Source organism: Aegilops tauschii, chromosome 6, assembly GCF_002575655.3.
Source record: "Aegilops tauschii subsp. strangulata cultivar AL8/78 chromosome 6, Aet v6.0, whole genome shotgun sequence".
In the NCBI taxonomy this organism is placed as follows: Eukaryota; Viridiplantae; Streptophyta; class Magnoliopsida; order Poales; family Poaceae; genus Aegilops; species Aegilops tauschii.
In genome coordinates this window covers 32,954,506-32,976,010 of record NC_053040.3, presented here as the reverse complement: position 1 = coordinate 32,976,010, position 21,505 = coordinate 32,954,506, and the positions used below count along the sequence as shown (strand labels likewise).

Here is a 21,505-nt window from a genome sequence, read left to right as displayed (position 1 = left end):
CAGCGGCCTATTCTAAATGCTATAGTGGTGCTATAGCGAGCTATTTAAGTTGTTTGCTCATGTGTTTGGAGCAAAGACCCTTCGCGCGAGATCTTTTCTAAACGCTATAGCGGGCTAAAACCATGCTTGGAATGGCATGTGGAGGCAGCGACGCAAGAACGCAGAGTGGCTCGTCGAGGGAGCACGGCGCGTGCGCCGGTTTGCTGAGTTGGCGCGGCGGTGATGGTCAAAGATGCGCTTGCTTGAGGTCATGGGGCCTTTATGTTGTAGGGGACGGCGCACACATCGGTGTGCCAAGGTGGTGGGGAGGCGGTCGCCAGATGACGCATGTGTCTGAGCCCTAAGTGAAGGAAATATGCCCTAGATGCAATAATAAAGTATTATATATTTCCTTATATCATGATAAATGTTTATTATTCATGCTAGAATTGTATTAACCGGAAACATAATACATGTGTGAATACATAGACAAACAGAGTGTCACTAGTATGCCTCTACTTGACTAGCTCGTTAATCAAAGATGGTTATGTTTCCTAGCCATAGACATGAGTTGCCATTTGATTAACGGGATCACCTCATTAGGAGAATAACGTGATTGACTTGACCCATTTCGTTAGCTTAGCACCCGATCGTTTAGTATGTTGCTATTGCTTTCTTCATGACTTATACATGTTCCTATGACTATGAGATTATGCAACTCCCGTTTACCGGAGGAACACTTTGTGTGCTACCAAACGTCACAACATAAATGGATGATTATAAAGGTGCTCTACAGGTGTCTCCAAAGGTACTTGTTGGGTTGGCGTATTTCGAGATTAGGATTTGTCACTCCGATTGTTGGAGAGGTATCTCTGGGCCCACTCGGTAATGCACATCACTATAAGCCTTGCAAGCATTGTGACTAATGAGTTAGTTGCGGGATGATGTATTACGGAACGAGTAAAGAGACTTGCCAGTAACGAGATTGAACTAGGTATCGAGATACCGACGATCGAATCTCGGGCAAGTAACATACCGATGACAAAGGGAACAACGTATGTTGTTATGCGATCTGACCGATAAAGATCTTCGTAGAATATGTGGGAGCCAATATGGGCATCCAGGTCACGCTATTGGTTATTGACCGGAGAGGTGTCTCGGTCATGTCTACATAGTTCTCGAACCCGTAGGGTCCGCACGCTTAACGTTACGATGACAGTTTTATTGAGTTTTGATGTACCGAAGGAGTTCGGAGTCCCGGATGAGATCGGGGACATGACGAGGAGTCTCGAAATGGCCGAGACGTAAAGATCGATATATTGGACGACTATATTCGGACTTCGGAAAGGTTCCGAGTGATTCGGGTATTTTTCGGAGTACCGGAGAGTTACGGGAATACGTATTGGGCCTTATTGGGCCATACGGGAAAGAAGGAAAAGGGCCTCAAGGGTGACCGCACCCCTCCCCTTGGTCTGGTCCGAATTGGACTAGGGAAGGGGGGCGCCCCCTTCCTTCCTTCTCTTTTTCCCTTCCTCTTTTCCTATTCCATATGGGAGGTGGAATCCTACTAGGACTAGGGAGTCCTAGTAGGACTCCACACTTGGTGCGCCCCCTCCTAGGGCCGGCCTCCTCCTCCCTTGCTCCTTTATATACGGGGGCAGGGGGCACCCCAGAGACACAACAATTGATCCTTGAGATCTCTTAGCGGTGTGCGGTGCCCCCCTCCACCATATTACACCTCGATAATACCGTTGCGGAGCTTAAGCGAAGCCCTGCGTCGGTGGAACATCATCATCGTCACCACGCCGTCGTGTTGACGAAACTCTCCCTCAACACTCGGCTGGATCGGAGTTCGAGGGACGTCATCGAGCTGAACGTGTGTAGAAATCGGAGGTGCCGTGCGTTCGGTACTTGATTGGTCGGATCATGAAGACGTACGACTACATCAACCGCGTTGTGATAACGCTTCCGCTGTCGGTCTACGAGGGTAAGTGGACAACACTCCCCTCTCGTTGCTATGCATCATCATGATCTTGCGTGCGCGTAGGAAATTTTTTAAAATTACTACATTCCCCAACACTAAGGTCATGAGGCTGCGATGTTGCCGGCGATGCGTATGTTCGCTAGGATCTCACGCGACAATAGACTGGGGAGGTCATCCAGCTTCATCGTGCATCAGAAAACGGCTATTACTAACTTGTGTGGTTTGTATCGGTAGAGATCAGAGCGAGGGAGAGGGACGCACATGTCCACTCTCATGCGAAAGATGAGTGCAAAGATGAGGCTCAGTCTATGGTTTTCTCCACTCTCAAAGTAGCTAGGCTGTCATATCGTCTACGGCTCCGTCTCTCCTACACAGGCACCTCATTCTTATCGGTTGTTAAAGCCTCGAAGGAGATTGAACCATTGTTATGATACTCTTTGGTTTCTGCTATGAACTAATAGTAAGAAATTTTGTCTGTACATGTTCGATGGTCCTTGCAAGTCACGGTAGCTCATGTTTATTTCTTTTTGTAATGGGGTGCCGAGCTCACACCTATAAGCTTATTTTTGCCAGTCATTAACGGATAGTTTCTGACAGCTGGGCCACGATCTGAGACGTCAGATCGTGGGCTGTCACGGATTTGGATGTGGGTCGAGCCCACGTCTCTCCACGCGGCTGCGCCTATATAAGTGCGCGGTGCCTCCTAACCCTAGCCGCCATGAACAGATCACATCTGCTGATGCGCACTGCCCACCGTCGTTCCTTTGCTGCTACTGCCGCCGGTGACTCCATCCTGTCCGCCGCGTACACGATCGACGGGAGAGCAGGTCTCCGAAACCCTGCCCCTCTGGTTCCTGTACGGGAGAGGGGCGAATAGGTTTTTGGAAAGCGACTACGCGACTGCTCACTGTTTGTCTACTTCCACTACGTCTGCCTCGTCCTCATCATCACCATGTCCACCGAAGCCGAACGTACCGCCGCTGAGAAGGTTAAAGCCGACAAGAAGGCCGCCGAGGACGCCACTGCCGCCACCGTTGTGCCGGCTTCTGCCTGGCCTACTAAAGGGTATAACTCGTTTATTCCGCTCCTTTTGTTTTCTGTTTTAGCCATGCTAGCGTTATACGTAGATCTGTCTGCAATTAGCGTAGTATGTGTTTGCATGATTGAATATCAGTATGCGATTATTTCTGTCGATGCCATGTTAGTGATTTACTCGTGGATTAAGTTAATCAAAAAATTGCCTATTTACTCAACACATTGTTGGACTTATTATTTATGTTGTATGTATACTCGAGTTTATAAGACCGATTGTTTAATCCTCGTCCGTGGAGAATTAGTCTTCCACAAGAACTACTCTTGAAGGCACCCGACACTTCTCAGTTAAAAAAATTGGTTCCTTTTTACTACCATTTCTCAGTTACTAAATTTCATGCGAGGCACTTTCTGGGGAATAATGTTGTGTACGTGGATTTTTTGACCTCGAGCTTTGAGACACTTCTTATCCTTACCTTCTAAGGTGGCTCATCAAAAGTGAAGCTAACGGCGGAGCCCGAATACACATGTCCATCTCAAGGCGCTTGAACAGACTGATTCCCAAAAGCATCACCAACCATAAAGACGATCGCCTCGCCGTAAAAGAATCCAGAGTTTCTTTATTCAACATCATCGTCACCGCCGCCTAAGCCAAGACGTCGAACTAAAGCTAAAATGATCCGCACGCGTGGGATCTGCGTGACCCCTTCACCACCGACGACCAAGAGGTTGCCGGCGGAGGGGAGCCACCGGGAGACGGTGCCGGAAGGGGTTGGCTCTCTTGACAGTGGTGGCTAGTTAGGGTTCCTACTTCCTGGTCGCTAGCCTCAATCTTACATAGGTCTAGCATTATTCAGATAGTCAATGTTTAACATTATTGAATAGGGATAGGGTGTGCCTGCATTCATATGGCCGAGTATTTTTTTATGATAATATGTGTCTCATTTATATCATAAAGATTAAAATACAAGTGACATAGAGACCGACATGATAAAAATGAAAAGACAGCAGGACGTCTCTGAGTCCAACACACGTTCCGTCTTCCAGATGTCCTCGATGCAAGCCACAATCTGCGTCCACTCCTCAGCTACCTACAAGCTCCGCGTCGACGTTGGAGCAGACGCCAAGTATATTTGAGCCTATGTGATTGTACTATATACATTCAAAAATACTACTCCCTCCGTTCCTAAATATAAGTCTTTGTAGAGATTCCACTATGGACTACATACGGAGCAAAATGGATGAATCTACATTCCAAAATGCATCTAGGAACGGAGGGAGTAATAAATAGAACTATTTTTTGTTTTTCTAAAAAAATACATAATTTTTTTTTTTGAAAAGGCACTGCAGCCTCATTTTGATGTTTTTTTCTAAAAAAAGGTGGTTTTGGGCTTCAATCGTCAATCGTCACTCGCAGCGTCATTTGCCCCATCTGTGGACGCCCTAGACTGCGCCGCCGCCGCCTTCTTCCCTGTAAGCGCCATGGCGGCCGCCCTCCACCTTCTCGCGCTCGCCCCTGCAAGACGAGGATCTGCTCTCCGAGGTCCTCCTCCGCCTCCCGCCGCAGCCGTCCTCCCTGCCCCGCGCCTCCGCCGTCTGCACGCGCTGGCACCGCCTCGTCTCCGACCCCGGCTTCCTCCGCCGCTACCGCCAACACCACCGCCGCAGCCCTCCGCTCCTCGGTTTCTTCCGCAGCGACTATCCAGGCATCTCCTACACGCCTGCCATGGAGGCCCCCGATCGTGTCCCTGCCGGGCGCTTCTCCTTGAATCTCAATGACAGGTACAGTATCCTCAGCTGCCGCCACAGCCTCGTGCTCATCTCCCACTCGTTGCGGAACCAGGTCCTGGTGTGGGACCCCGTCACCGGCGACCAGCACTGCGTTGCTGCTCCCCTAGGGATCGACATGGCCACTACCCTGATGGACGGGCAGGTGCTTCGCGCTGCCGCCGACGCCCAGCACTTCCAGGTGGTATTGGTAAACTACAAGAAGAAATATGCACGAGCGATCGCCGCCATTTACTCGTCGGAGACCGGTGTGTGGAGTAATCTCATCGAAACACCGGTTCCACGTGAGGCCATGGAATACGAAAGCATGCCCCCTGTGCTGGTCGGGGATTCTCTTTACATCTTGCTCCCTGGGGATAGTACAAGTGTAATTCTCGAGGTTGATTTGGATAGCCAGAGCCTAGCTGTGTTAGGTCTGCCAATGGATACCTTTGCCAAAGATCAATTCTTGATGGTTATGCGAGCAGAGGGTGGCGGGCTGCGCGTACTCTCCCTGACAGGATTCGCCGCCGAGTTATGCAAGAGGAATACCGACTGTGATGGTGTTGCTTCATGGGTGCTGGACGAACTTTTGAACTGGATAAGCTACTTCCCTTGAATTCAGAGAATATAAGGCACACACCGATGGTAGCTTATGCTGAGGAAAATAATGTGGCTTTCTTGCGGACATTTGACAGTATCTTCATGGTCCAGCTTGAGTCATTGCAGTTCAGTAAACTTCCTGAAAACAGTAACTGTGATATCAGTTATCCATTAGAAAGTGTCTATGCTGCAGGTAATACCATGTCTTCAAACTCTGGTTATAACAAATCCATGTTGATTTTCGATAATTATTTGATGGAGTATATTGTTCACATTCTTTTGTGTTAAGCTAACCATTTTAATTAAGTAGTGTCATATAATCATATTACCTAATTCTTTTGCTGCTTGATTGACCTCTTCAACATATATATAGCGAATTTGTTCAGTAATGTTTCTGTTCTGATGCTTGTGTGAGAGCTTTATTTGATGGTTATTGTCTGGACTCACATCTGTTACTTGTAGCTAGTCTGATAGTGTCCTTTATGCCTTTTATGTCACCAGTTCATCGTTGTATTGTATCTGGTTTGTTAACAAATATGTAGTGATGAGTTTCTTACGTTATCACATACAGTTATTCGTTATCAAGTCAAACATAGCAGTATGTCTTTATCATTTTATTATATGAATATCTATTTAAAGTAATGAACACCGAGATTGGTAAATTCTTTCTGCAACAATTGAACTAAATTTCACTGTTTTCTTTTGACATATATAAGAATTGTATGTTGGTAGTGTTAGTGCTGTGCCGCAGGTCTTTCTCATGTTGAAAACAACTGCATCGGAATATTCTTTCAATTCGACAGGCTGTATGGTCTTGTTTATCTTTGTAATGTTGTATCAGAACTCAGTTAATTTTTTTCCAGATTACATTTGTGAGTTGTGTAAATATTGTGTTGATGCTTCCTTGTAGCTCTTCAACTTTCCATTAGGTTATTTGACTTCTTATGATTGCAGAAACAAGCATTGGTGGTGGACATGATGGAGCTGATCAAGATATGCTGAATCAATGATATACTGATTGAGCAGGAAAGCTTATCATCTGAATGTATGTTGATGTATCTGAAGTTCTGAACTGTTCTTTCAAAAACATGTATTTTTTTTCCTTTTTACTGCCATTCTCAAGTACTAAATTGCAAGAGAGGGTTGTAAGTTTTTCTCTACAATCTTTTGCTTAACTGTTTCCCACTTGGCCACTTCTCCTCATCCCTTCCTCAGCAGCTTTGCATTCTCTTCCGCATGCCTTCACCCACTTACATTCTCTTTTATTTGCTGATGTTTTAAGCTCCTCTACTAGATATGCTCTTTGCTTGCCTCTCTGTTCCATCCAGCTGCATTGCTTTCAGTTTACCTCCACCTTAGTACTACCCAAGTCCCCTCTAGTAGTGCTGGTTTTTCTCCCTTCTAGCTCCTCAGATGACTGATGACTTGATACCCTTCCCCCTTTTGTGCAAAATTTTGTTCCTACTCGGTCATAGATTATAATGGTCTCATGTTAAGTGGTAGCAGAATGAAATACATCCTTTTTCATGATTCATAGATTTTATTTTAATTTTACACATGCTACATTGCCTTTGATTAGTTTTTTGTGGTTATGGCTCAATCAGGTTCTAGTGATTTATATGTACTTCTCTGCGTAAGTGACTGACAACTAAAAATAACCTGATCATTTGTTCTATATTTCCTTCACTTATATGGGATTTATAGATATGGCATTTCACATTGCTGCTTATTTTGGATCATTGTGATACCCAGTGAACTAATTATTGTAACAAAATTTTGAAGAGCATGCCTTCGTGCCATGCCATACTACTGTTTATCGTTCCACTTGCAGTTAAGTATTGCAGATTTGTGGAAGGTTATTCTAGTTTTAGGCAGTTTTCTGAAACATTTTCTTGGCTCCTCTCATTGCTAGTTGCATATTCAATTGGCCGTTGTCTGCTGCAAACTATATGTATATATGCTTTGTGGTAGTTTAATTTCTTAAAATTGATCAGGGTTGATGTTTGACACTTTATATTAAACATATCATCAAAATGGCACGACAAGATTCACCATAAATACTGCTTTGACAACGAATTTCACTGTGTACTAACAACATATTATCATTGGAAGTAGTGGTCAAATGTTGTGCAGATGAAAAAAAGACATCTATTCTTGACTGAAGTAAGTCTTCTGTCTGTTAATAAGGCGATGCATGATCCCTAGTTCAGGCTTCTACATCATGAATTTGATTAAATTCATCCATTAGTGACTAACTAGCTGCTTCTGCATTTAAAAAGAAGAACGAGAATGATCTAGAAACAAAACTTTGACATCTCTTATTTCCTACTCCATGAACCCCTTGTATGCCACTGATCTTTTAGCCTCTATTAGGACCAGATATAGCCAAAAATTGCCAATAAAGTAATAATAGAAGCCGAAGGTCACTACACTACAAATTACCTATTCTGTGTTTCTAATGTTGGTTTTGTAATGCTGAGATGATTCGCCTTTGGAGATCTCCACAATGGTGAAGCTAATGTTTACTATTTGAGTCATACAAAATCATCTGATAAAACTTTAACGACATTTTCATGAATGAATGGCACACATTTGGTTTGACTGATGCTGTGATTGCCCTGCAGGTATCTTGAGTTACAGTCTGGTGGCTGAGATGCAGAAGGGGCTTGTTTGCTGCGACCCGCGAGGAAAATCCACCCTCTATGTAGGATGCACTAGTCAGACGTGAAGTGGGCTTATTGGAATTAATCGCTTATTTTGATCAACCTGGCTTGTTATCTACTTTCTGTAGTCAATTGACCAACTGGCTTGCTACAATTAATTAGTATGAACCTTTCAACTGATCTTGCTTGCATTTTGTGTGTGTTCATATTCACTGTTTTCTTTTGATTGTGTTCCATGTTGTATCAGGCAAGGACGAATTATGCGTAGAATTTCTGCTTATGCCCATTTAGCGTATTTGTATTTACCTGGTTCTGACTAGTGAATGTTGAGTTGTTTTGCTTTCCCTGAGATTCAGGGAGGGCTTCGGTGAGATTGCTAATGTTTAAGTGGATGGGATTGCTAAGGTTTGGAGTATGATGTAAACATGTCACACTCTGAGATTTGCAAAATTTCACAACTGTTGTCCGGACGCGCAGAATACATTTTATTGATTATTGATTGGTTCACCAATCACAGCCGTTCAACATCACGATCCAATGATCCAGAGGCTATTCAACTCTTTATTTTGAAGGTTACTTGGCATTAATTGTTGCCCCACCTCTTGTTGCACTCAGTTATACAATCCACAACACCATGTGTATCTGCAAAAATGGCCAAGACGAGCACAAGATCCTAAGACCAGATGGTGATTCTTCTTTGTATCAATAGAAAAAAGAGAGCATATATTGCATCGATGTTCAGGAGAATTCATCTATAAATGGAACGGAGCAAATGGAATGCAAGTAACGTGTTCTGTTGGTCTTACAGGTTGGTGCCACCGACGGGTCACAGATGGAGTCCGTGCTGCAGACCATGATGCATGCGGCAAGGGCATCCTTCTTGTCAACGCCGTCATAGTTGCCGGCGCAGTCGACGTTGCAAAGGCACCAAGGGACGTTGTGCCTGCACCCGTCGTGGCACTGCTGGTAACAGTTGCAGAAGGACATGGCGTCCACCTGTTGTTTGGATGGCACAGCGTGACAATGGCGGCGGCCCGCTTTTGCACCTCCATCCCCTCTCCTTATCTGCACGAGCTATGACAAGAGAGTAGGAAGGGAACTGATGTGGGAGTTTTGAGGTGACTGGTGGCTCTCTTAGACAGTCAGATATGTGGTCTTTATATACTGGAGTTTTGAGGGCAATATCAGTATTTGACCCGGAAAATTTGTAGTGTAACACGACAAAGTATTGCAGTATTTGCTAGCACATCAGATTACCATTATGGAGAGTGGAGATCATCCTGTCTCCAATTCTTGCGCGGCGCTTCCTTTTGCTTCCAAGAACCTCCTTACGACTGTCCATACATTTTTTCCATTCTCTGATTTGCATGTCTCCACTTTTTCAAAAATCCGGTATGGACAGTTGAGATTCGTAGGATGACCTGGATATAAGTTCGAAACACGAAGGCTGCCATTCTGATACATCAAATGAGGCACACAATCCTCTGGGATTTTTTGTTGAAAAACATAGTAATAACTTCCTAGTTAGCAATGATGTACTAGTTTTAGAAGTATGCAAAAGATGCACGGATGTCGTAATAGTAAAAAATCTTACCAGGGTATCTCCATGGTAGTTACCGTAGTTCAACACGTGCACTATTGGCACGTATTGACCATAATGTTGAGGAGTTTGATTGTAGATATTGTATTTCTCAAGATCAGTACAAAATCCGACCAGATGATTTTTCTCCTGACAAGTTAACTCGGAGCCATCGGTGTAGTGGGTTTTGTCTACCATGTTCCGCACATTTTTTAAACAATCAAAATAAGCTGTCAATGGAAATAAGTTGTCAACTATTTTGAAATAAATAATATAAATTAGTTAATAATTAACTATGTTTGAGAAACTCACATAGCGGTAGAACTGGAGGCGTATCAACAAGGACCCAAATGTCCATATTGTCTTGGTCGATGTCAGGATCACCAAGATCCATGGTGACAAGCATACCCTCATCAAAACCATACATCTTGCAAAATGCTTCCCAGTTTTTGCAACCAAAATGGGTTACACTCTCAGCATTATACAGATTTACTTCAAAATCCACATCATGATGTGTCCTTAGGTGAATTTTCTTCGTTTCAAAATTTTCATGATCTTCAAAATCCATCCTCTCCAAGACATAGCGTCTTGCATGGCATGGGATAAACTATACTCGAATTGTAAAAGATGAAATTACACGTTGAAATAGTTGAAGTCATGCTTAATTATGAAAAAAACACTTGTCGTCGTTGCGTACCGTTTCAACTTCGAAGGTCTCCTCGAGCTGAATGCTGAAGCGCCGATCATCGTCCAGGTGAGGCCTGTCGCACAGACCTCGACCGTCGTGGCACTAGTCGCACTCCCCCGGGAGACTTTCGTCGTCCGATGACGACATTTCCTATGTTCATAATTCAAAACTACATCATCTCTGTTGGGTCCAATAAGATAATCTACAGTGTGGTGAAAACACGCCCTTCGAACTGGTTTGAGCAATTGGTGAATGGAGATGGTCTAAGATTTTCAGTAGTAAGAAGTGAAGTGGTAATTTTGAGAGCAAATGGTTAGGATGAGTGGTTCCTACTTAATTAAGTACTAAGACCCCGGCCCATGCATTAGTCACAAGTACCCCATATGTCCTATTTTTAGCAAAGTCATGCTAAAATTCATGGAAAAATTCAGCATGACCTTTGCTGAAAATAGGACATATGGAGTACCCGAATTTGCCGGAACGGAAGTTAATCGACATTCCAGCAAACTCAAGGGCCTCTCGGGGTACAGCAGCATCATCACAAGTTGACAAAATTCCCAAGTAGTACAGTAGCAGCACCACAAGTAGTACCAATGAACATATAGTCCAGCACATTCTGAATTTCGATAAATGACAGCAAGTTAACTCATGCTGACAGCAACAAACTTATAACAACATAAATGAAATTGCAGTTCATACACAACACGTGGCCACATGGCTGCTCCCTCCCTCTCTCTCTCTCTTAGTTTGCTGGAGAGCAGCTTGATGACATTGCTAATCCATATTACAAGAACCGGTTATCTTACAAAGATAAAACCAAAAGCTACTTACTACAGGAGCTTATGTCTGGACCTGATGACAACACTGCTTATGGACCCTTATAACGCTAAAAAAAAGTCGAGAGATTTTACAGAACAGAACTTAGTTACCAGCTTATCGACCTCGTTACAGATAATCCTTTTGTAGGTACCGTCCTTGATGCTTTTCTTTGGAGGTGACTGTGTTTTGTTATACGCAACAAAACTTGAATTAGAATATTTCCAAATCATAAACAGACAATAAAATGCAAATTTGGAGAAATTTGAGCAAATAGATGAATTGTGTAGGTATGCATGGATTTAAGATTATTTGTTCAAAGCCAATTTGTCAATGATTAATAAGATATCTCAATTTCCACCAAATAATACATTTGTTATACACCACATTTTCTTTTCCTTTGGAAAAGAAAAAAGCACACTGGAGATTTGCCCCCCAAGAAAAGTAATGGTATCAAAATGGGGCTGCTAAACTAATCTGATGTCAGAAATCCTCAATGGAACTGGTATTCCCACAGCACTGTCCTGCTTGTGTTTAGTAGGGATATTGTACTGCACAAAAAAGATTGTTCCTTCAATGTGCTTGACAATGCATGTACTACTATGAGGTCCTTACTGATTATTAAATTGAAGCACTGCATCCATCAAGACTATCTCTAAAATGCATTGATGCCCCAAAATAAATACCAGTGAAAATTGAACCCAACACTACTAGGAAAAGGCCTACTAATGGCGCACCTAATTTGGCTATTAATGGCGCATTAGTGGTGCGCCATTAGTAGCACGCCATTAGTATATTTTACTAATGGCGCACCACTGGTGCGCCATTAGTATCTGGTATACTAATGGCGCACCCCAGATGCGCCATTAGTATATACAACAGTGCGCCATTAGTATGCCTCCCAGGGGGCCATCTATACCCAGGTGCTTTGGCATACTAATGGCGCACCACAACTGGATGCGCCATTAGTAACTTCGGCATACTAATGGCGCACTGTTTAGTGATGCGCCATTAGTATCCTCTGGCATACTAATGGCGCACTATGATGTGATGCGCCATTAGTATGAATATTAGGTTTTTTTTATTTTTTTATTTTCTGTTTTTTGCACAGGTTACAAAATGTATAATTGGACAAAATATAGACAGCACACATCAACAACAGATTCATCGAATACAATAGAAGATTAGTCTCTGAATACAATTCATCATTTTAGTCTCCGAATACAATTCATCATATTAGTCTCCGAATTGAAAAGACCGAACAAAGATAGAACATTATATTACAAGTCTCGAGACCGCGAGTTTGTCTTCACATTACAAGTCGATATCGATCATCTAAACTACCATCACATAGAAGAGAGCTGCGGTCATCACGATGAAACCTTCATTTAGGAAGAGAGTGAACCTTTGGTGGGTTCTCTCCACTGCTCCCAGAGTTGATCCCAGATTGTATATTTGAACCGACATTGCTTGATTCGCTTTCTTCAGGAAATGCTGCCCCATCATGCGCATTGAGAATCACACAATAGCAGTGTTCTGGGTCTGACAAAACCTGCTCAAATTTACAAGATCACTTTACTCTTTATGGTTAACTTAGAAAGTATATGGTCAAAGCCATCTGAAGGAAAACCACGGAACATCAGTGATAAAACCGCAGGCATCTACAATATTTGCAAAGTATTGCCAGAACACAATGTTATGTAATTTTTGGGAGAAGTAAATTAGAACTCACCACAGCATCAAAAGGATCATCGAAGTCATCAACTGAGAAATAAATGTTCGGATATGCAGGTACTGTCTCTACAGCCTATTAAAGGGATGTGAGTTACGACAGATTATTTATATTGAAAGGCAGTCTCTCTGAAAAGATGATGCCAGAAAAAAAATTACCTTTCTTTGATCAAGGCGGAAATTTACACGGCTAGGGGATGCATATACAGTTTTTGAAACCTTGTAAATTGGAGGCAACCGCTTGCTTTTGTCTGCACGATTGCGAAGATTGCTGATACTGTGGAAGTAGATTAGAAGAAGCACATAACCAACCATTAAATATTACTGAGGGGAGTTATGAAAAAAAAGGTTTTGTTGTGCATGACAATTGATACTACTGGCACTCTAAGATTTGTGAGTCCCTTAACATTCCAGGGCAAACTCAAGCTGAAAGATAAATTTGTGGTCACAAATTGTTCAGCCAGCTAATGAAAAAAGTGTGATTGTACCAACAACCCAGACCCATTTCGCAACATTTAGTTGAAACAGAGAATGCTGTTTCAATACGGAATTAGATGACATGACAATCATTATTTGCCAACCGTCTCAGATTTTGATAAAGGGTGAGAAACTATGAACCAAAAATCTGGGGAGTTCTTTAACTGACTATAGCTAACAGACCAAAAGTGTTGTATTAATATAAGGATTTACTTCATTTAGCACCCCGTTGCCATTGGCGATCTGCCAAGACGCGATGAAGATAGTAAACACGAAGGCTTGGAGAAGAAGAGGAATAACTGAGAGTAGGAGGCTAATTGGTAGATTTCTCTCAATTTGTTCAGCTTAACCATTCTCTAGGTACAGACTGGCTTATATAGCCTACAGCTCAACACAAGGCCACATCGATGCCGAACACACACACACACTCTGCACCACCGTTATTACACCTCTTCTATACGGTGGCGCCTCCTGAATATATGTCTCAACTCCAGTGTCTCGCACACCAGCCATAACACCTCAATAGATCACCCAAAAAGGTTTGCAGTTGTTCTTATGCATAGTTATAGCTAATTGTTCAGAGCATACAAAGCTTGTAAGATCTTAGCAGAAGTGCCACAGAAACATACCTGCACAATGCCACTGTGACAGTATATGACGTGTGAGCGACTAAATTCAAATAGAAGGAACGTTCCCAATCAACCTCAGTTGAATTAGCATTTATGAGCTTTCCAAGCTGGCAATTGCAAAAAAGGAGCATATTTAGCCCAGTAATTCAAGGGAACGTAATTGTTCCCATCATGGGTTCTCCAACTAACACGATGAATTGCATATCCTACACATACACACAGTTTCCAGCATTCCACAGAAACAACTCCATACCATACGTGGTGCAGTAATAAAACATATGCACAGCGGCAATACTGGGCCAAACAGAGTGGGATGCTAAGTTGACACTGCAGCTGCAAAACCAACAACGCTGCTCGAAATTATCACATGGAACTAACAACACCCATCACTTAGTCCTCGGTAAGTGTTGTTTTCTCCCAATTCTATAACCTGCCACAGCAAGCACGTACGGACCACCAACTGTTCGACAGATTGCTTCGGCCAAATCCAGCCACAAAACTCCCTTCCACTCCACAGATCAAACCCACGGAGGCGCAAACTCGAATCCAATACCACGCATGCCCGCTCAATCGGCAGCTAAAACGAAGCAGGAAACGGGAAGGATCGGCTTACTGTCTGCTGCATGAAGTAGCCCTTGGTGGCGGGGTCGACCTCGGCCTGCAGGCCCGGGTTGTTGGCCGGCGCCTCCTTGGCCCCTGACGACGTCGACATGGCGGAGGCGGCGAACGCGGCCGGGTAGGACCGGCGAGCCCGGGCGAACCCCTGCACCTGCAGAACCCCGATCAGAAACCGTGAGCGCGAGTGCGAGAAGCGCGACGATCTAGTATATCAGTTCGCCCGGAGACCTTGGGCTGGGCGAGGCGGGGGGCGCGCGGCGCGGAGGCGGAGGCGAGCCGGCGGAGGGCGCAGGAGGAGAGGAGGGCGGAGCGGAGTGTGGCGGCGGCCATGGCAGAGCGGTACGGCGGGGTTATTTAGGGGAGAAGAGGATAGAGGAAAGGCGCACTAGTTACTAATGGCGCACCTTCAGGTGGTGCGCCATTAGTATGTTTGGACAGGTGCACTAGTTAAAAAAAAATTTGATACTAATGGCGCACCCTGGGCCAGGTGCGCCATTAGTATGTTTGGACAGGCGCACTAGTTAAAAAAAATTGATACTAATGACGCACCCTGGACAGGTGCGCCATTACTAGTTACAACTAGTAATGGCGCACCATGGGCAGGATGCGCCATTAGTATGTTTGGACAGGCGCACTAGTTAAAAAAAAATTTGATACTAATGGCGCACCCTGGTCCAGGTGCGCCATTAGTAGTTTCAACTACTAATGGCGCACTGTCTCTGGATGCGCCATTAGTATGTTTGGACAGGCGCACTAGTTTAAAAAAAAATTTGATACTAATGGCGCACCCTGGGCCGGGTGCGCCATTAGTAGTTTCAACTACTAATGGCGCACTGTGTCTGGATGCGCCATTAGTATGTTTGGACAGGCGCACTAGTTAAAAAAAATTGATACTAATGGCGCACCCTCGGCCAGGTGCGCCATTAGTAGTTTCAACTCTAATGGCGTATCAGAAGGTGGTGCGCCATTAGTATATACTAATGGCGCACGGCTTGTCTGGTGCGCCATTAGTGTCAATCCCATCTATAGCCCTTTTTCTAGTAGTGCAACACTGTCCTGCTTATGTTTGGTTGTAAGATTATAATAGATAAAAAGATTAGTTCATCGATGTGCTTGACAATACATGTCTTGTGAGATGCTCTTTCAAATATTAAAATAAAGTACTGCCTCATGAATAAAACTAACTCTAAAATGCCTTAATACCCCAAAAAATGTACAACTGCGGGGTGGTGCTGCTGGAGATGCTGTCAGGGCGGCGGGCGCTGGACAAGAAGGAGGAAGGGGGAAGGAGGAGAGGGACCTGGGCGGGCGCGGCCGGTCGCCGGAGGGGTCGGGGTCGGGGTCGGCGGCGGCGGCATCGAAGGGATGGCTCGAGGGCGTCCGAGATCGTCCGGGTCCACATAGTCGAAGAGGAAGACGGCGGCGGTCCTCCTGGGCGCCTCGGTTGGTCATGGGGAGGCCGGCGGCCACGTGCTTCGCGGGTCGGCACGGGGGAGATGCAGTGGTGGGGTGCGCGGGGGCGCAGGGGCGGCGGGGGTGGAGTCCGGCGGGGGTCGGGGAGTTTCTGGCGAGGGAGAGGGATGAAGGGGATCTGGCAAGGGAGAGGGAGGAATAAGCTAGGGGGAAACTTACTAATGGCGCACCCCGAAGCGGTGCGCCATTAGAATGTTTTTTTAGATAGCAATGGCGCACCCACGATCGGTGCGCCATTAGTAATCTTTTTGTTACATAGCAATGGCGCACCGGCCAGGGGTGCCCCATTAGTAATCTTTTTTATATATATAGCAATGGCGCACTAGCCAGAGGTGCGCCATAAGTAAAAAAAAAATTATTATTTTTTGTTGCCTCTAATAATTTTTAGAAAATGAATATGAATATGAAACAGTAATAATTTTTTATAAAAACAGTAATAATTTTTTGTGACGGTGGAGCGGGCCGGGGAGGGTGCGGGGAGGGTGCGGGGGGTCGTCGGCGGCGGTGGAGCAGGGGATGGTGCGGTGGGTCGGCGGCGACGGTGTAGCGGGGGAGGGTGCGGGGGGTCGGCGGCGGCGGCCGGTGGAGCGGGGGGTGCTCGGCGGCGAGGGGGGCCGGATCTGGCGAGGTGGGATAGCGATCGAGATGGAGGGGGATCGAGATCAAGTGTCCATGAAATATACACTAATGGCGCATCGGGGAACAGTGCGCCATTACTAGTTTTGCAAAAACAAAAAATATATAGTAGTGGCGCACTATGAGGCCGGTGCGCCATTACTAGTTAGAACTAGTAATGGCGCACTGTGCCCTAGTGCGCCATTAGTATATTTAGAAAAATAAATAAATAATTTGTTACTAGTGGCGCACCGTGTGTCTGGTACGCCATTAATGTCTTTCACACTAATGGCGCACCAGCACATGGTGCGCCACTGCTATATAGTAGTGGCGCACCACATGTCTGGTGCGCCATTAGTGGCCATTCCATCTATAACCTTTTTCCTAATAGTGGTATCTGCAAAAATGGCCAAGACGAGCACAAGATACTAAGACCAGATGGTGATTCTTCTTTGTATCAATAGAAAAAAGAGAGCATATATTGCATCGATGTTCAGGAGAATTCATCTATAAATGGAACGGAGCAAATGGAATGCAAGTAACGTGTTCTGTTGGTCTTACAGGTTGGTGCCACCGACGGGTCACAGATGGAGTCCGTGCTGCAGACCATGATGCATGCGGCAAGGGCGTCCTTCTTGTCAACGCCGTCATAGTTGCCGGCGCAGACGACGTTGCAAAGGCACCAAGGGACGCTGTGCCTGCACCCGTCGTGGCACTGCTGGTAACAGTTGCAGAAGGACATGGCGTCCACCTGTTGTTTGGATGGCACAGCGTGACAATAGCGGCGGCCCTCTTCTGCACGTCCATCCCCTCTCCTTATCTGCACGAGCTATGACAAGAGAGTAGGAAGGGAACTGACGTGGGAGTTTTCAGGTGATTGGTGGCTCTCTTAGACAGTCAGATATGTGGTCTTTATGTACTGGAGTTTTGAGGGCAATATCGGTATTTGACCCGGAAAATTTGTAGTGTAACATGACAAAGTATTGCAGTATTTGCTAGCACATCAGATTACCCACAATTTCAGGCTTGGCTATTTTGTAGCCATTTTTGCCATGGCATTGATTTCCTAAACAAGATGGTGCCTACTGCCACTTACTAGCCCCTAGTGGCCTAGTGCGCACCTGAAACTAACCTTGGATCATAAACCGATTAGACAAGCGCATGGTGAAGAGACCTGTGCTGATGTAGAACGAAAACCGAATGCAGTTTTCAAACAATGCTGTTTGGTAGTAGTGACGGACAGATTGCTATTTCAAGTTCCTGGGGATGTGAAGTAGTCCCTCCGTTCCAAAATAGACACCTTCTGTGAATTGAATTTGCACAATTCTCTCTTTCTTTAATCAAATTTGCATCTATTCAGTAGTAAGTCCCGTTTAGGCTTCGGTGAGTTTGCTAATGTTTGAATTTGAATTCTTTGTTGAGTTGAATATACATATGATGTATACACGCGAGTGTGTGCTTCAGTGTGTTGGGTGTGTGATTGTCGTTCTTGTTAAAAGACTATGTATGATACAGGGACATGTTGCGTTGCTCCTCTTGACATTCTCGGGGATGGGGTGAACGAATCTCGCACAGTAAAATCTTCTCTTTTGGTTAGACCGGTAGATATGTGCCTGTAAGTTGCAATTTTTTTTACTGAAATGTAACTATACATATGAATATATCTAGTGTTAGGGAGTTTTGCTTACATATTTTTCCCCCGCACGCCATATCTAGCGCGCCTGTTGGAGATGCTCTAACTGCAGTCGAAACGAAGCCAGGCATGTCCACTCGCCCCCATTACGTCCTCGATCATATTTGCACGCGGCCCAACATCCTCGGCTCTGCACTAGGCCGTATACCTAGTGCCTGTTGATCCCACATACCCCTGCGCTGATTTCGGCCCAGACTGGCCCAACAACGAATTCAAACGCAGGCACCGAGCCTCCCTGATCGCCCCGATCTGGTCGGCCGCCGGCGCCGGCACCAGCGTTGCCATTGGCCGTTTTTTCTTCCGTCGTGGTAATACAGTCCAAGAATGGGGATCAATGAAGTACTGCAAAGTTAGCGCCGGCAAACGTACCGTGGGGATTGGTCCCTTCCATGGCCGAATGATCGTCGGAGCCGTTCGCCGGAGAACCTCGACCTTATCTTCCCCCTTCTGTCCATCCCAAGGCTGATCGCTTGACAGAACAATCACGTTGATGTTCTGGCGACTTCATCTTCCGAATAGCCCACCCGAAGAGACTCGCAAATGATATCCGACGGCATCGGCAATGGGACCTCCACCACCAATCTGGTCACAGTGCGGTCCTCCTCGTCGAAGATCGTCCCGGAGAGAGCCCAAAAGCGATTGCCCCGCCGACACCCGGGGCGGCCGCGGGTGCCCTCGCGGCCACCAGTGTAGTCGCCTCCCTGACTGTCGTGAGGTAGCTTGTGCTTCTTTAAAATGGAAGAGATTGTCACTTCCCAGCCTCTGCACCAACTAGGGATACATACGGCCATTTTAGTATGAGTATGAAGATAAGCAAGGTCCTCAGAATTTTCTAAATCAGTATCAAGATATTTCTTCATAAGTGGTTCTCCCTGTGCATTATCAATTCTAGGAACTAAACTCGGGTCGTTAGGATGAACAACCACAAGGCTGGTACAATTAATTAGTTGTTCCCTTTGTTTAGAAATATAAGAGCGTCGTTTAGATCACTAAAGTAGTGATCTAAACACTCTTGTATTCTTTAGTGATATAAATGCTCTTATATTTCTTTATGGAAGGAGTACCTTTTAGTTGGTATTTTGCATGTGTTCATGTTCACTTTTTTCTTTTGATTGTATAAAGACGGGCCAATCGTACGTCAAATTGCGGCTTATATATGTCCCATTTTGTGTGTGGCCGACGAACTTGTTTCAAATTATTTTGCTTTTGTTCAGACTCACGCAAGGCTTCGATTAGTTTGCTGATGTTTGAATTCTTTTACATGTTATATTAACCCTCTCCTTCGTTACTTATTCCTCGCAGAAAGAAGATAAGGCAATTTTGATCTTGCAATCTGGTCAGAGTATGGTATCAAAGACACATCAAATTAGCAGGGATTTACCAAATGCATTGATAACTAGCTTTATTATAAGATTCACAAACTTCCTCACAATCACAAGTAGTGCACCGAAGCCAAATACATTTTATTGCATTGGTGCAGCAGTTCGACATCATATGATCCCATGATCGGCCGGATCTTCAATCTTCAAGGAACCTTGGCCCGTCCATGGCGACCCCACGTATCGTTGCACGCATGGCTACAATATGCGGCGCCTGCATATGCAAAATGGCAGTGCAAGCACAAGATCATCAGAACAAAATAACAGCATAAAGAGCACACATATTCCATGAGTGTGCCTCTACGAATGCACCCATATCATAAAGCAAGGTGCTAGGAGGTCCTCTTACCGGATGGCGCCGCCGGCACGCCGCATAGGGAGTCCTTGGTGCAGGCGACCATGCAGGCGGCTACGGGGTCATTCTTGTCATCACAGCTGCCGCCACACACGACCTTGCAGAGCATCGGGAAGGCGTGCTTGCACCCTAAGTAGCACTCTCGGTAGCAGTTGCAGGAGTAATTGGAGAACTGTTGATGGGATGGCCTGGACAGCATGAGGAGTAGGAGCATGGACAGGGCCGCAATCACTGCCGCTCTCTTCTTCACCACCATGTCCTTCCTCGTACTGTACAAGAGAAGTGGAGTAGATTTCAGGCTCCTGTGTGGAGGGCTCTGTACATGTTTCAGCCTGGAAGCGGATCTCCTGCGAAGGAAATCATTAACCCGGAGATCAAGAAGATCCGAGGAGCTAGGAATCATTTGCGTGGAAATCTGAGAGAGAGGTAAATCATGGTCTTACTTCCAAAACTGTAGATCCGCCCGATGGAAAGTTGAGCAACCTTCTCTGAAGAAGAAACAGCACCAAATCGGCAAAGTATCAATGGTGGCAAATTCAATCACCAGGTGATTTGCTGCTAAAAGAAAATGCAGAGCAATCTCTGTCTCTATCTCTAGTATTTATCTTTATCTCTATATCTATATCTCTATCTCTATCTTCTCTTCTCTTCTCTTCTCTCCACCGGTTTTCACTGGTTTTCTCATTTGGCCAAACAAACCCAACCTTTATTGGGTAACGATATGGCCGGACGAAATCATTAACCCTGTTTTTTTTCACAACATAAATGTGCCTTCTGTAACAAAAAAATATACCCCGATGGTATATCGATTGCCCCCCTCACGGACGTTCCTGCCGCCGTGCCCCACAGCGAAGCCGGTGAGGGGGCCACACCCCGGAGCTGCGTGCCGGGTGCCTGCGCCAGCCACCACGCTTCCACAACCGCAGGAGGGCCCAAAGCAACACCTAGCGGCATTGCTACCCCCCCCCTCCCCAGGTACACCGTCCCGTCTAACCGGGCCCTCATACATGCGGGGCGGTGTGGTGCCATGTCTGAAGAGGCGGGACGGGGGCCCTGGGAGGATAGCAATACCACTGGAGCGTCGCACCGGGCCCTCATACATGCGGGGTGGTGTGGTGCCATGTCCATAGAGGCGGCGCGCATCTCCGGGGTGTGCCCCCCTCACGGACGGCGGCGCCGCCGGCACCTGGAGGGGGGAAACGGACGCGTCGGGTCTACACGGAGGGGATCTTGCTGTGGGTCTGGCCCGGATGTTGCTCCAAAGTGTTCCTATGGGCTGACCTAACACAACCGGGTGGAGAGTTCCACTAGTCAAAGCCCGTCCGTGTAAAGTCAAAGGGCTAGATCTCGTGGTCTAACGCTACATGGTTAGGCGGGACGGGGGCCCTGGGGGGATAGCAATGCCACCGGAGCGTCGCACCGGG

At 45.8% G+C, this 21,505-nt stretch overlaps 1 protein-coding gene and 1 long non-coding RNA gene across 2 annotated transcripts; both read right to left on the bottom strand.

Moving 5' to 3' along the window:
* Window positions 1-12,378: 12,378 nt before the first annotated feature.
* LOC109733053 (uncharacterized) lies at window positions 12,379-14,088 on the bottom strand. The gene is made up of 4 exons (XM_020292255.4): window positions 13,949-14,088; window positions 13,002-13,119; window positions 12,844-12,918; window positions 12,379-12,663 (listed from the first exon to the last, which is right to left on the bottom strand). The coding sequence occupies exons 1-4, from the start codon at window positions 14,077-14,079 to the stop codon at window positions 12,496-12,498; spliced, it is 492 nt and encodes a 163-aa protein (XP_020147844.2). The 5' UTR covers window positions 14,080-14,088; the 3' UTR covers window positions 12,379-12,495.
* A 5,625-nt stretch (window positions 14,089-19,713) lies between these two features.
* On the bottom strand, window positions 19,714-20,647 carry LOC120970323 (uncharacterized). Its single transcript, XR_005765035.3, has 3 exons — window positions 20,525-20,647; window positions 20,076-20,428; window positions 19,714-19,940 (listed from the first exon to the last, which is right to left on the bottom strand). It is a non-coding gene; the product is annotated as an uncharacterized lncRNA (long non-coding RNA).
* Window positions 20,648-21,505: the final 858 nt, after the last annotated feature.

Coding starts and splice junctions, on each gene's coding strand:
- LOC109733053 (XM_020292255.4), bottom strand. CDS start 14,079: ATGCTCCTTTTTTGCAATTGCCAGCTTGGAAAGCTCATAAATGCTAAT. Junction 13,120..13,948: donor GTCACAGTGGCATTGTGCAG/GTATGTTTCTGT, acceptor CTACTTCCACAG/TATCAGCAATCTTCGCAATC. Junction 12,919..13,001: donor TCCGCCTTGATCAAAGAAAG/GTAATTTTTTTT, acceptor TCCCTTTAATAG/GCTGTAGAGACAGTACCTGC.